General features: G+C 63.2%; 1 protein-coding gene across 3 annotated transcripts; it reads left to right on the top strand.

The window, feature by feature from the left end:
- The first annotated feature begins 10,036 nt into the window (after positions 1-10,036).
- Positions 10,037-14,843, top strand: CIRBP (cold inducible RNA binding protein). Of its 3 annotated transcripts, XR_009700889.1 has the most exons (8): positions 10,037-10,128; positions 11,186-11,294; positions 11,379-11,485; positions 11,579-11,717; positions 11,798-11,879; positions 11,996-12,066; positions 14,396-14,528; positions 14,688-14,843. XR_009700889.1 is itself a non-coding variant. In XM_061190918.1 (7 exons), the coding sequence occupies exons 2-7, from the start codon at positions 11,192-11,194 to the stop codon at positions 12,457-12,459; spliced, it is 519 nt and encodes a 172-aa protein (XP_061046901.1). In that variant the 5' UTR covers positions 10,037-10,128; positions 11,186-11,191; the 3' UTR covers positions 12,460-13,216. The 3 variants fall into 3 exon arrangements, 2 of the variants coding, with proteins under 2 accessions (XP_061046901.1, XP_061046900.1); XM_061190918.1 differs by lacking the exons at positions 14,396-14,528; positions 14,688-14,843 and adding an exon at positions 12,443-13,216; XM_061190917.1 differs by lacking the exons at positions 14,396-14,528; positions 14,688-14,843 and adding an exon at positions 12,162-12,436.
- The last annotated feature ends 227 nt before the right edge of the window (positions 14,844-15,070 follow it).

The raw sequence follows: 15,070 nt of genomic DNA, 5'->3' as shown, positions 1-15,070 counted from the left end.
AGGGATCTGGGCCTGTGGACTGTGTCTGGGGGCCCTCCGGCAGCTGGGAGGGGAGGGGAGGGGGTGCTGAGCTGTGAAACCCCAGGAGGCCAACGCTGTGTAGCATTAACCCCCTTGGGGGGGGTTCGCTGCTGGTCTAATTTGGACCCTCCCCACTCATGCCCATGCCCCAGGGGCATCCCCCAGGGCAGAGGGACAGACCTCCCCCCCCCTTACTGGGGCCATTTCAATGGGGGTGGAGGATGTTTTTCATTCACTTTTATTTTTTACTGATAATGGAGATGTTTGGGCCCTGCCCCCCCACCTGTCAGTCTCGTCCTGGCCCCGCCCCTCTGTGCTGCGCAACACCCCTCTCCCTCTGCCTGCCCCTCCCTCCTAGATGAACCCCAGGTCCTCACCCTGCCCCCGGTTATGTGTTTAAAGTTAATGGTTTCAGATGTGAACATCTTGTGTTAACTGTAGCTCTGTAAATTTTTTGTGGGGGGGGGGTGGGCAGGGAGGGGTCAGAGGGTAGGGGTCAAGGATCTTTGTTTTTGTTTTCGTTTTTCCAAAAAAAGAAAAAAAGAAAAAAAAGGGGCGGGTTTGTTTTTGAAGCGCTGTCTTGGATATCTATTTAATGTGTGTTCTGATGGGGTTTTTTTTAACGATTTTTAAATAACGTCTGTGCCTCCGCTGGTCTGAGGGTGGAGGCCCCAGGCAGGAACCGCCCACCCCTCTCTGCCCTCGCCAGGGCCCCCCCCCCAAGAAAGCATTACCCACCCTCGGGGGGTCGGGCTGTGGGGTGTCCCAGCACCTTGCGGGAGTTTCCTGTATGAAAACATGAAATTGGAAACGAAAAAAGCCTACACAAACACCGTGATTGCAAGGAATAAACAGAAAATGAAACACGAGTGAACCTCCGGCCTGCTCGTCTCGGGGGGTGGGGTGGTCTTGGTTGTCACAGAGTGGGCTGAGTACGGTAGGGGGTGATCTGTCTCAGGAGGGTCGGGTTGGATGCTGGGGTAGCCCGCCACCCCAGGGAGTGGGAGGCGGAACGTGCTCCCAGGGCGCCCAGCGCGGGTAGGGGCGCGTCCCGGAACAGTTCCCACGCCCCCTCCCCGCCTTGGGGTGAGGGTGGGCAGGAAGTCGCCTGGCGGGGGAGGGAGGGGCCGGCCACTTCCCGGTACCCAAGGCCGGAAGTCCTGCAGGGTGTGGGCACGGGGCTGCCCGCCTGTGTGCCCTGGGTGGGGCCTCTCGGTTCTAGGCTCTAAAGTGGGCTGCAGGCGAGCCCAGGGACTCGGTCTCCAGGGAGACCTGGCCGCAGGCTCTGCGCCACGGTTTCCCCAGCCCCAGAAAGGGGGAAGCAGCTCCGTCCGCCCGCCCACGCGTGGGGGGCCCAGTCTGAGGACCCCTGACCCGAGCCCCACCCCTGGGGTATGGCACCAGGCCTCCAGAGCACCCCCTCTCCCTCCCAGAGTCAAGCCAGGGCCTGGGGCTGGCGCTCGAGGCCTCCCGGTTTGGCTCCACCCCAGCCCTGCGTGGACTCCCTTCGGCCTGCCCGGCCTTGCATTCCAGCGCTCCCCATCCCTGACCATCGGGATTAAGCCTCCGGGCCGTGCCCTACCCAGGAACACCCCTAGCCAGCGCCCCTGCTTTGCCTAGGAACTTCCCCGGTCTGCATCTCCCACCCCTGCCCACCTGGAGGTCCCTGAGGGACGGGCCAGGTGGCGAGTCCCACCTTCATCCACTTTGGGGCTGGGCAAAGACACACAATCATAGCAACACTGAAGGTCATTTCACATGTATTTCCTCACTTAACGCAGCCACCTAAGAGAACTAATTACCCTCCCATTTGGTAGATGAGAAAACCGAGGCCCGAAGAGAAATACCGTTTGCTCCAGAGCACTGGGGTGATTATTACATTAACGACCACCATCCCCGGGCTGAATTCTTATAGCCCAAGACCCTGCCCTCCCAAGCCTCAGTTCTAGGAGTCCCGCCCATGGGGAAGGGAAACAGGTGCAGTCCCAGGAGTGTCCTGGGAGCAGATTGCTAAGGCCTTTCTGTCCCTCCTGCCACCCAGTCACCCCCAAATCATCGCACGCCCACGCCAGGAAGGTAGAATGCCCAGGTCAGGCTGATCCCTTCAGATCTTCAGGTCAAAGGCGCAAACGTCCCCGCGGGCCCGGAGGAACGCAGGGTGGAAGTGTGGGTGGGACAGCTCAGGTCGAACCCCCTGCCCACGCAGCCGGGTCCCCGGAGGTCAGGGCTGTGACCCAGGTGGCCGCTACAGGGCTGGGTGGGAGATGCGGAAGGAGGGAGTAGATGGTGGCACCCGCTGAATCACGGGGGCTGTGTCTGCACGCTGCAGGGCAGGGGGCACTTGGTCTACTGCCGGGGAACTCACTCCTCAGGGCGCTGCCTGGCGCCCAGCCCTGGGGTCCGAGGGTCACAGCCCTGCCCGGGAGTCCTAGAAGAACCCCACCCCGGATGGGTGCTGCGGCCATTGGCCCCTTCCCACTGCGCGGGCCTGAAACGCACACACCTGAGGCGGGGGCTGAGAGGGGAGAGGTGCCCAGCCAAGGGGATGCAGCGACCGGAGAGGCAGCAGGCCAGGCCACGTGGGCGTGGGCAGCACGGAAAGGTAAACCGAGGCCCAGAGTAGGCAGGGGCCGCGGAATCACAGGGGGCGGGGACGGCCCTCCACCGCCCCCTCCCCCCATTGAGGAAAAAGTTGAATGGGAGGGGGCGGCCCCCGGAAGCCCGCAGGGATGGAAACGCGGCTTCCATAGCAACGTGCCGCGAACCGGGCCTGACGTCACCGTGGGGGGGGCGCCCCGCCCGCCCCCGTCCTCGCGTAAGGCGGCCCAGGCCCCGCCCACCCCTGGACGTCTCATTGGTGGCCACGTCGTTCGCTCTTCCGCACGCACCAATAGCCGCGCGGGGTTGCCGCCCGGAGGTGGGACTGCGGCGTGGCCCGGCTGAGTGCGCAGGCGCGGCGCGGCTCAGAGGCGTGAGGCCCCCCCGGCCGCACGTCCGCAGTTTGGAGGCGGGATGCGCGCCAAGGGGTCTGATGCCTGCGGCAGCTCCGGGACGGAAGAGGGGGCGTACCCGGGGGCGCCGCACGTGCACCCCCCCTTCTAAGCCTGGCCATTGCCTGTTACCCCCTCCCCACGACCCCGTGTGCGCGAGCCCCGGGCTGGGGGGAGAGCAGGGCGTAGGAGCAGGAGGAGGGCACTTGTGTTGAGGCCCTGCCAAAGGAGTAGGACTTTGCCAAGGATAGGAAGAGGGAACTGGTGCCCCAGGTGTGGGGCATGGCGTGTGCAAATGTCTGAAGACGTGAAAGCGGGTGCATTTGGGGAACAATTGGGAAGTCAATTTGGGGGGCCTAAACCAAAAGGCGAAGCAAGGACTCGAAAGGGGTGATTCCTCAAGTCTGGCTTAGGCGGGGATGAGATGGGAACCCCAGGGAGGAGGGGCGGGTGGAGAGGGCAAAGGCCAGAACATCCCAGGAGCTGTCTGGACGCTCTGCTTGGGCTTCGGAGAGAGGCCTGGGAAGGGACCGATGGGGCATTGTCTGAAGGTGGCCTCTGGTTCACAGTGAGGTGGTTGGCAAGGGGGCTGCAGGGAGCTCGGAGATTGGGGGAAGGGGAGCAGTTGGAGATGCCCCTGTGCACCTGGAAGCCTACAAGCCAGGAGCCGGGACAGTTGGGGCCCCGGGGGGGCTTATGGCGGCAGGAAGTCCTCGTCGCTGCCTGGCTGAGGGGCAGTTTTGCTGTGGCCAGGAGTCCACTCTAAAAAGGCAGCAGGCCGCGGTCGGCGTAAACAGGGTCGCCTTTGCCGGGTGGCGAGGATGTGAGCAAACGTTTGGTCCGAGGTTAGCCCCTGGGGCTAGCCGGGCGGGCAGAGAGCCCTGAGACTGATGGGGGTTGGGGCTGGCGGTGTGGACAGGTGTGGCTACCAAGGTGTGGAGTCCGGACGGAGGCCTGGATCCAGGTGCTGGCTTCGGGGGGTGATGAGGCAGCTGTGGGCGGGCAATAGAAGGTCACTGGGGTCACGTCTTTCTGCTGGAGGCCAGAGTCCCCTGGAGGCGGCCAAATGGGTAATTGGGGCAAGCTGTACGGTTTTGAAATGCCAAAGGACGCGGTGAGAGGTGGCTTGGGAGGAAGGCAGGGAGGAGCCAGGCCCCTAGGGAGATGAGAGGGAGTGGTGCCCCGCTGGGGCCAGCTCCGGCACCCCCAGCACCCGGCGGCTGCCCCAGCACAGCCACCCCTACCTCGCCTGGCGGGAACGCCCTCCTCTCCAGGCACCTTGGGAACGGGAGTCGCCGAGCTACGGCCGAGGGTGCTGGGGCCCCACCCAGAAGTCTCCACTCCAGCCCCACCCACGGCCGCCCAGACCTGGGAGGGCAGAGGACAGGCAGCCGCCGGTGTCACTCGGGATGGGAGAGCGTCCAGCCCGCAGGTGCGGGCGGGGCCGCTGTCACCTGGGGCCCTTCCACGACTGGAGACTGCCCTTCGGAGGGGCCTCTGTCCTTGGCCTGCTGCCTCTGTTTCCCCCACCCACGTGTGCCCCTCCCCCTGCTCCCTCTGAGTTCTCTTTTCCTGTGTCTTTCTGTTTTCCCCTTTCCGCCTTCCTCGATCTCTGGGCCTGTCTGTATTTCTGTCCGGGTCTCCATCTCTCCCTGGAGGTCTCTTCTCTATTTTCCTCCTCCCGTCTCGGTCTCACCGGCTCCTCCTCCCGGCCCCTCCTCCGCTTCCGCCCCCTCTCGGGGGCACCCTCCCTCACCCCCGGCACACATTCCAGCCTCCACCCCCGCCTCGCCGCCCCTCCCTGGGGCCAGCTGCTGCGGCGTTCGGTGCCCGGGATGCTGGGAGTGGGCTTGAGCCGGGGTCAGAGGTCGGGAGCGGGCGGGGGCTGGGGAGGGCACCCCCTAACTCTTCTGGAATGTGGGCGGGGCCGGCCCCACGGGGTCGGGGGGAGGAGGTCGCCCGCCGGCAGGCGGAGCCGGTGGCCCGAGACAGCTGGCTACATCTGCCCTGCACACGGCCCACACCCCAGACGCTATCCATAGGCCTCGCGGAAAATCAACACAAACCCAGACGCCCACGCAGGGCCCCTTACCGCCACCAGACCCAGACCAACCCGTCTCCCCGTCCCACACACGCGCTGCACACCCTCCGCAGTCAACGGGTACATGCCGATCCCACCTGAGTGACAGGCTCTGGCTCTGCAGCACAGGGACCTCAATGCACACCGCCCCCACACCCCCAAACCCGCCCCAAGCTACACTATGGGGGCCACAACCTCAATCAACTGTGTGACCCTCAAAACCCACTCTCACCCTGGGCCAAGACCTCCCTGACAAAACCTGCAAAATTGAAGGTCACACCAGGCAGCCCAAACTCAGACCCTCAGAGACGCAGCTCAGCTGAGGCGGCACCCAAATCCGCGGACACTCCAGCCACAAACACTACCCACGCACCGAGCAGAGCCGGCCACTGGGCTGGGGCAGGTGCAGGGGCCTGTGTGCGCCCTCAGAAGAAGTGGGGCTTCCTCCGGCATGGCCGGCGATTCCCTGAGTGTCCTGAGACACGGAGAAAGAAGAGAACAGCAGAGAACTGGGAGCCCCTCCGTGGTGTGTTTTTGTCACCGGCTGCCCTTCCATCACCCCCGCTGACCCCAGGAGATGCTGCTGCTGTGCCCACTTCTCATATGATGCACCCTAGGCTCAGACAGGAGCCCGGACACCGCCTACCTGCACAGATGGGCACCGGGCCGTCGCTGACCCTCCAGGGTGGGATGGTGATCGAAGGCTGGACGAGGTCCATGGGCACCTGTGTCCGCCTGCTTGGGTGTGGGGGCCAGGATGTGGGACTGCTGTGTGCGGCCCCTGGACACACACAGGTGTCTTCCCTGAGCCCCTGGCAGCTGCCCCAGGGGGGTGTGCTCTCCATGGCTGCCACTCCAGTGTTGCCATGGAGATGCCACAGCCCCAGTCAGGGGTGCTTCGGCCCCTCTGTGTGCCTGCAGGGAGCCTGTACGTGGGGCCAAGGTCAAGGGAGCGGACAGGGCATCAGTGGGGGTCAGCTCCTCCCGCCCCTGGGGCGGGGCTGTGGACCTCAGCCCTCCCCCCGTCTCGGAAACCCAGGGGGTTGCATCCCCAGCCCCCACCGAGGCAAGCCTTGGGGTTTCCACGAGCACACAGGGGTCTCTGCGCATGCACAGGCCCTGGCGTTTCACACACACCTGACATATGTCCCCTGCATGAATGCATGTTATTGGTGTGGGCCTCCGGGTGTCCCCGGGGTCCCATTCCACAGCCCGTGTGCCTGCCGTTGGTGGGGACTGCGGTCACCAGCACAGCCCATGCGCTGCCTGGCCTTTGCACTTCTGGGATGGGGGCTGGGGCAGGAGCAGAAGAGTGGCAGCTTCCACATTCCTGGGCCATGAGTCACAGGGAGCTCCACGCAGGTGCCCCCTCCCACGTCCCCCTCCGCCAGGAAGACCCCTCCTAGGAACAGGAGGTAAACTGAGGCCAGGGCGCAGGCAGCTGAATCTCCTGCTAATTCACAGTTGGCAGCCACCTGGGGCCTCCTAGGGATCTCAGATGTCCCCACCTACTCATGCAGGTGGGAAACGGGGTGGGGGGGAAAGGGGGGCAGTTAAAGTTAAACTCTTCCTCCTGGCTTCTGGCCTCCTGTAGCTCTCCTCTGCCCTAGAGACCCCGGCGGCCGCTGACAGCGCGTGGCATGTTCCCACCCCAGGGGCATGAGTCACGCCACCAGCCATGGGCGCATATGATCCGTGAGTCCCGGTTCCCCCGCGTCATGCACACGCAGCAGCGCTGTCCCCGGCTGATCCCACATCCTGGTTATGCACATGCTTTGGGGTCCACGCACAACCCCTTGTGTTCTTGCACATAAGGCATGACCATGCAAACATGTTTCCATGTGTGCACACGCACACACACACCTCCATGGCAGTTTGCACACACACACACACGTGTGAGTTCTATGCACACACTTCCACAGCCATGTGCACAGGCACACGGCCCCATTTTCATGTTCACACAGGCATGGTCCCCAGAAACCTTGTTTCTCCATCTCTGTACCCACGAGTCCCCTGCCCACGGGCACACATGTGCACCACACCTGGCAACGTACACACACATCCAGTCCCCGCTTCCCCCTCCCTGGCTCTGAGCCCCGGGGATCTGGGCCAGGCGGGCGGGCTGGAGTCTCTGCCAGGACGGTCCCCTTCCGCGCCCGCGCCGGGCGGCCTCCAGGTGCACCGTCCTGGCCCCCGCCTGGCCGGCCGGGAGGCACCGGTAATTACGCGGCCCCGGGGTCCCCCCCCACCACGCGCCTTTCATCCCGTCCACGCCCGACCCGAGCCCAGACGCTCATTACTGCCTCCCGCCCGGTCATTAGCCGGGGTCAGGGGAAGACCCGACGTCCGGCGGGCCCGACGCCGCGGGGAGGACAGAGGGGGCGGTGCAGGAGCAAGGAGGCCCCGCCCCCGTCTCCGTGGCAACGCCGGCGCAGCCCCGGGGGTGGTCTTCGGCGGGCGGCCGGGGAGGGGCGTCTTGTGAGTGTGCAGACAGGGACCTCCGGCCTAAGCCCCGTCCCGCCGGGCAGGCGGTGAGCACCGCGCGTCCCGGCCGTGAATAGCAGCCTCGCCCCCGCCCGCGGCTATTTTAAGTCCCCTCCTCGCCGACCACCCCCAGCGCTCGGGCCTGAGGGCGGGACGGGAATCCCCTCCCACGCTGGTGCTTGCGGCCATCGGCCGGACGGCGGGGCGGGACCGGGAGCCCCCGGCCAGGCTGACAGCGAGGCCGTAGCTCCCCCTTGTGTCCGCGGGGAGAGCGTGGAGTCGCGGCCGAGGCAGGAAGGTGGTGCCAGCCCCCTGAGACCACCCCCCCATCTCGCCCCTCACGGGTTCACAAGGTCCTAGGTACACACCGAGTCACAGGGACACGCCGACGTCGGTAGCCGCAGAAACACAGGTGCGCAGACAGGTAACACACCTGAGACGCAAGCACACAGTTCCCACACAATGTCCGGTACACGCGCACCTGGGAACAGGTATCCATCCATAGGTAAAGGTCCACACCGTGATGGGAACCCAGGACAGTCGTGGGTACGCATGGAGCCCCGTACCCAGCAACAGGCTCGTAGTAAGTACACGCTTGATAACTGCTGGTGGAATGAATGAATGAACCAGGGAACTTCACAAAACCAGGAGAAGACAGACTAGGAACCACAGAACAGTGAGGGCGGGGGCGGGGGGGCGGCAAAGAGTGATGAGGGGCCCCGGTGACTGCAAGGACCACTTCGCCTGGTCTGGGGTCAGGAGCCGCCGACCTGACTTTGCTGGGGGAGCAGATCAGAAGGGGGTGGACTACTCCTGGGCTGGGCGTGCCTGGCCCCAGGCCCCCTCCATGGGCCCCGGCGGGAGGGCGAGAGCTGAGTGCTGATTCTCTCTGCTCCTTTTAGTAACCGCCCTGCGTGAGTGGCTGACGCAGCAGCGGGCTGCGGCTGACAGGGAGTTGTATGGGGGGGCTGTGGCGTGGGGGGACGAGGTGCGGACACGGCTGCCATGAGTCTGGGGCCTGGAGTGGGGCTGGAACTTTCCTGGGGTAGGCAGCAAAGCAGGGGGTCTCTGTTCTCAAATCGCCCTAACTTTTTTGGCCGCGCCGTGCGGCATGCGGAGTCCTAGTTCCCCAACCAGGGATCGAACCCACGCCCCCTGTATTGGAAGCGCGGAGTCTTAACCACTGTACAGCCAGGGAAGTCCCTCAAATTCCCCCTAACTTTTAAGCAGAAGGTATGCCCTTTGAAGACTTTCTGGGGCAGGGATATAGCTTGGGCCTCTGGTCTGGGCAGGCAGGGGTCTGCACTAGCTTCTTCCACCCATGGAAGGGTCCAGGGCCACAGAAGGTAACGTGAGCCAAGGCCTGGGCAGGGGGAAAGGGGTGACCACAAGAGGGGCTCCCAGGAACAGCCTTGGGGGTGAAGATCTCTGCAAAGCTGGTTCTTCTGATAGCAGAGGTCTCGGGACCCCCAGACAGAAAAAAGATGCAGGGGGAGGAGCCAAGTGGGTTCTGGGTGTGCAGATCAGTGTGCTGGTGGGCGGCTGGAGCACAGCGGTGAAAGGGAGACGGGGGGCTGAGCTGAATTTTGGGGTGCAGTGGAGACTCGAGAGTTGGGCACAATGGTGGGTTTGAGAGCCCAAGTCGAGGTCAGCCTGAGGTCTAAAGCTGGGATGCAAAAAGTGGCCAGGTGACTGTGGGGTGTGGGTGCTGCACCACACTGGGTGAAGTCCGGATTGGGGTGGGAGTTAGGTGTGGTTGCGGGTTGGGATTCATAGGCAAAGTGGGTTGGGTGAAGTTGGGGTGACCCAAAGTTGGGAAGCAGGAAGAATTGGGATCGTGGAGAATATTGGGGTCCACATAAATGGAGTTGCCTCAGTGTTAGGGTTTGGGCGGGCCTTGGGGCGGATCACACGAAGTGGAGCGTTGGGGTTCTGAGAGTTCTGGGGTGTCGGTTATGTTGGCAGGTACATAAGGACTGATATCGGGGTTCACATGAAGTTGGGGTGTCCGAGAACTGGATCTCGGGTGGGTGTGGGGACCTGGGTGAGGTCGGTAAGTCGCCGACTGCGGGAGCACCGCAAAGGTCTGGGTTCCAGCGACCCCCAGAAGGTTCCCAGGAGGCTTGCCCCACTGGCAGAAGCCGCCCGAACCCCTTTGTTCTCCGCCACAGGCCGGGGGAGTGGTGAGGGGCCGGGCGCGCGGAAGTGGGTCAACTCCGCCCCGCCGCGCACTGGCCCCGCCTCCCGCGCGCGGGCGGGGGACTGCGGACCATGCGCGTCCCCGCTGTTCACTGTGTCCCGCGCCCGCTCGCGGGAGGGGGCGGGGCCGGTACAGGCCCGGCCCCCAGCTCATGAATATGAGGCACAGCCACGGCCTCCAGGGCTTCGGATTGGCCGGCGCGGGGCGGAGGGGCGGGCTCGGAGGCGGGGCCTGGCGACAAAGTACATAAGGCGGGCGCAGGGCGCCCCCCTAGTCACTTCGCGCGTTAGGAGGCTCGGGTCGTTGTGCTGTGCCGTCTTCCCGCCTGCGCCAGGGACCTGCCCGACTCAGTGGTGAGGGCCCTGGCGGCACCGGCTCCACGGGCCCGGGGCGGCGGGCGGCCTGTGGCCGGCCGGAGGAGGCGGGGCGGCGGCGGCACGCCCCTGGGCGGGGGCGGTGCCGGGGCGGGCCCGGGGTGTAGTCCGCCCCGCCGGCGGCGAGGGGCAGCGGAGACCGGGCCGAACCGCGGTCGGAGGGCATCCCCCGTGGGCCAGGGTATTCGCGAGCGGGACACCGCCGCAAAATGGCGGCCGCGAGCGCGAAGCTGCGCCCAGCGAAATGGCGGGAGCGCCGAGTGCCCGGATGGAGTGGCGCGGGGCGCATGCGCGCGTGGGTGGGGCCAGGCTGGGGCTCCTCCCCGATTTCCCGTTGGAGTAGTGCGAGGGCGACACAGTCTTGGTGCCACCCCCCAACGCCCCAAGTTTGGGTCCTAGTTGCGTAGCTGCAGGGCGCCTTCTGGCCAGTGTTTCGGAGCCATTCAGCGGAGGCTACCAGCCTGTAAAGGGTCGGTATAAGCACCGCCCCGCTTTGATATCCCGGCGCAGAGTCCCCGCCCCGCCTGCACAGCGTCCTGCAGTGGACCAAGCACGTTGCCACTCCGCCCGCCCCGCGACGGTCGAGTTAGGAGTTAGTCCCCCGCTGTTTGCAACGGGCAGAAACCAAGGTGCACTCAGCCCGTGACGGTGGTGGCCGATGCCTGCCTTCAGGGTACAGCCCTAAACGTCCCGTGAGGGCGTCCCCTGGCTGGAGTTTTGGACCCCCACAGCCAGGCAGCACTGAGGAGTACTGCAGAACCGCGGTGTGGCCCCAGCTTTCAGGGAGCCCCCAGTCTGGGGAGCGGAGTTGACCCAAACATAGAAAAGCGGCCAGGGACCCAAAGTGATAAAGAAATTAAGGATTTGTTTGAATTAAGTCTTGGGTGTGGGCTTGGGATGGTTAAAGGGCAGAAAAATAGTTTCCTAGCGCTTCCCCTCGAAATATATGTTATTTGTATAAAGTAAAGTGGGGGGTGGGCGTTGAGTCTCGAAGCCCCTGCAGGACCTCTGAGGCTTTTGATGATGTTTGTCACAGGCCGCCATGGCATCAGATGAGGGCAAGCTTTTCGTCGGAGGGCTGAGTTTTGACACCAACGAGCAGTCACTGGAGCAGGTCTTCTCAAAATATGGACAGATCTCAGAAGGTGAGGCTGGTGCCAGACTGGTGGCTGAGTGGGGTTGCTCACGGGGAGGGCTGGGTGCTGACCACGGACCTCTCCCCTGCACAGTGGTGGTCGTGAAGGACAGGGAGACCCAGCGATCGAGGGGCTTTGGGTTTGTCACCTTTGAGAACATCGATGATGCCAAGGACGCCATGATGGCCATGAACGGGAAGGTGAGGGCCGGCTGCTCTGGGGTCCAGTGGGTCCTGGCTGCAGACCGAGGGCGGGAGGTGCAGAGGCTAACCGTGTCCACTTCTGGTCTCCAGTCTGTGGATGGGCGGCAGATCCGGGTCGACCAGGCTGGCAAGTCGTCTGATAACCGATCTCGCGGGTACCGAGGTGGCTCTGCCGGGGGCCGGGGCTTTTTCCGCGGGGGCCGAGGCCGGGGCCGTGGGTTCTCCAGAGGTGAGTGCCACTTGCAGGGACAAGGTGGGGGCACTGCTGCAGGAGCTGACACTCACTTCTCCTTCCCGTCCCGTCTGTAGGAGGAGGGGACCGCGGCTACGGGGGGAGCCGGTTCGAGTCCAGGAGTGGGGGCTATGGAGGCTCCAGAGACTACTACAGCAGGTACAGGCGGTGGTCCTGCGCAGGGGGGCCTGGGAGGCTCTGTGGGGACGTTGGCACGGGGACCGGTGAGAGTCCCCCGAGGTGGCCCCCGGCGCTCACCTGTGTCCTTCCTGCAGCCGGAGTCAGGGTGGCAGCTGCGGTGACCGAAGCTCGGGCGGGTCCTACAGAGACAGCTACGACAGTTACGGTAAGCGGCGCTCCAAGGGCCTGTGGTGGGAGCTCAGTGAGCCTCGGTGCCCTCTGAGCTGTGCTCAGACCCGGTCACTATGTTTGCCCCGTAAGGGACGAGACTGCCCTCTTGGGTCTCGGTGCCAGCAGCCACTTCTGCCACAGAACGTAAAGGCAAAACCAGGCTGACCAAGGAGAAAAGGGAGAGCGAGGGCCCACCGAGCAGAGCAGGCCGCATCCGTGCATGTGGGCCGTGCCCGCCACCCTCGGCCATGGGGGGGGTTGGTCGCTCCTGAGCCCCCAGGGCTGAGCCCCCAGGTTTGGGCCGGGAGTGGAATGCTGCCTCTCGTCGCGTGCTTCAGCGCCTTTACACTGTGCCTGCTTCTTGTTCTCAGCTACACACAACGAGTAAAAATCCTTCCTGCTCGAGATCGTCCTTCCAATGGCCGTATATTTAAAGATTTTGGGAGCTCCGCTGAATCGTTAATGTGTAGTGATCACACCTCCTTGTACCCACTTTTGTAGTCTTATTGGTTCCGATCTTGTCAAACACAGCCTGACTGCTTCTGGCCCCCAGATGGCCTCGTTACTACACTTTGCTTTTTAAGGAAGCGCTGTCCGTTTTTAAGAGTCTTAAAAACGTTTTGAAGAGCACTTCCAGTTTTACTTTTACCTTTTTACCGTGAGCCAAGAGTTTTTTTTTTTTAGAAAATCACCAGGGGTTGTGAGAGTTTTGTTTTTTGTTTTCGGTTGTGTTGCTTTTTTTCTTTTTCTTTTCAGTGGGGTCGGCCCCGTGAAGTTGGGTGCCCCGAGTCACTTCTCTTTGAGATTGAACAGACTCTGAATCTGCTCTTTGTCGGAAGCTGAGCAAGTTGTAGCTTTTTTCCAACTCGGTGTCACGTTTCTGAGTGTAGCGTGGTAGAACCGTGCGGGTGGCAGCAGAGCACCCGGGCTGCCCTGGCCCGGCCCGGGCGCCCACCTGTCCTGTGGGACCCACAGTAGACTTGCAGACATCCCCGAGAGGTTCTTGAAAATGTGTATTTATATTGTCCTTTTTTGCCGGAAGACGTACGCATATCCCGTCAATGTTGTATCTGAAGTGGTGAAGGAATTCTTGTACGCAGTTTTCTTTGGCTTCACGAAGCCGATTAAAAGACCATCTGAATGAACCTCGCTCTGACCATCTCCCTTTGATTGCACCACACGCGCCCTGCAGGGGCTCGAGGCAGGCAGACCTGAGCAGAGAGGGCAGCTAGAGGACTAGGTCCGCAGTCCCGCCCGAGGCTGCCACAGCTAGAGGAGAAAGGCAGGGTCAGTGACGCTGGCTGGGCCCCTGTGACAGCCGACGGCCACCGGCCCCAGTTAGGCGAGCAGGTGGGTGACGGGAGCGGGCTCTCGGACCGCAGGGTAGCCCCGGGGCGCTTCTGGCCATGGCAGCCGGAAGGCTCGATGGGGCGGGCAGCCTAGCAGGGACGGTGGACACGCGGGCGCCCGACGCTGACCCTGAACCCCTTAGTCTAGAAGCAGGCCAGAGAGCAGACACAGGCAGGGTCCCCGGGTGACCACAGACTGACCGGCTCATTAGCTAGCTCTGCTGTTGCTTTACAAGTTCTGAGCGTTCTCTGCTAGCCTATGGAAGCTGCAGCCCCTCGGAGGACAGAAGTGTTGTGCGCCCAACAGAAACCTCTGAGACGCAAGCTGCTCCCTGGGCTAGCTCATATGTGGAGATAGTCCTGTAATTCGAGGTAACTCCTTTTGCTCGTCCGCATCCCTCCTCTTGTTGAGAGCTCATTTGAAAGTAAAGTCGTGTACCCGGGGAATGTTCCTTTGACTTTTTTGCTTTTCGATTTTTCTTTTTCCTTTTTTTTTTAAAAAAAAAAATCAAGCTAGAACTAAAGGCAGACCCCGGCCGTTTGCCCTTCCCCGCCTGCAGCCAGGCGAGCGGCCCGGGCAGTTGAGCAGGATTGGAGACCACCAAACGCCCCGCCTTTTGGAATTTTTTGTTCATCAATTGACTGTCTTTTCCAGACCTCTTTGAGTCACACTCCTAACTAGCTCTCTCTGATGTCTGTTGCTGCCATGAGTTTTTTCTCAGAGCCCGCGCCGATTTCTAAGCAGCTCCATCCCAAGTGGGTAGCTGGCTCTGCTTAAGAGTACAAAGTGGCCTGGCCCATCTGAAAGGCGCAGGCCCGCCCTGGGCACGCTGGCCCGTGGCGGGGCCTCTTGGGTTGGCCCCGATGACTAGCTTGAGACCCTCCTAGGAGCTGTGGATGGTTTCGGGGGAGTCGGGGAGGGGCGGCTGTGAGCTCAGCCAGGGTGTCAGGGTTAACACTCCTTTGCTTTGGCAGGTTGAATGGAAGCCAGTGCGACCCGGAAGGGTGACCCGAGAGCAACAGTGACCTGGGGTCACTGCCCCAGGAGGAACTTCACCCGGGAGCAAGAGCCAGCGGCACAGCTGCCTGCCCTTGCAGCCCGTCACCTGTAAGTGCTTCTCGGGGTGGGAGACATGTGGCCCTGTGGCCCTGGCCCTTGCGGTGGGTTCTCCCCCATCCTGGCTGTGTGACCCCTGTCGGGGGCAGCGTCTTCATCTCCTGCTGGAGCAGCCCTCGTGTCCCCCTCTCACCTTTCCCATCTTTCCAGCAGGTGCTTCACTGGCGAGGTTGGGGTGCGGGGCTTCAAGGTGCTCCAGGAGGATGGGCGTGTGGCGCTGGCACGGCGGCCAGTCCTCACTCGCGATGTGACAAGACAAATGTGGAAGGTGCATTTGAATAAAGGGATGGTGTGTCCACCCACAAATCTGAGTCTGGTGTGGGGTGCGTCGTGGAGGGCGGACACTGAGCTTCAGGCTGAGGCCCGGCCGGAGGGGCTGTGGCGGGGAGTCCGCTAGAGATAGCCTCCTCTTGGGGCCTTCGTTCTGGCCACGAGCTGGATCCAGACCCGGAAGGCCAGGCGGCAGTTCATTGCCCCCCGGGGCAGTTCTCTCGGGGCCGAGGGAGCCGTGGAGGAGGTGGTCCCTTGGCGGC

The sequence above is a fragment of the Eubalaena glacialis genome, chromosome 4 (assembly GCF_028564815.1).
Source record: "Eubalaena glacialis isolate mEubGla1 chromosome 4, mEubGla1.1.hap2.+ XY, whole genome shotgun sequence".
NCBI lineage: Eukaryota > Metazoa > Chordata > Mammalia > Artiodactyla > Balaenidae > Eubalaena > Eubalaena glacialis.
This window is presented reverse-complemented; position numbering and strand designations above follow the sequence as displayed.

Coding starts and splice junctions, on each gene's coding strand:
- CIRBP (XM_061190917.1), top strand. CDS start 11,192: ATGGCATCAGATGAGGGCAAGCTTTTCGTCGGAGGGCTGAGTTTTGAC. Junction 11,718..11,797: donor GGGCCGTGGGTTCTCCAGAG/GTGAGTGCCACT, acceptor TCCCGTCTGTAG/GAGGAGGGGACCGCGGCTAC. Junction 11,880..11,995: donor TCCAGAGACTACTACAGCAG/GTACAGGCGGTG, acceptor TCCTTCCTGCAG/CCGGAGTCAGGGTGGCAGCT.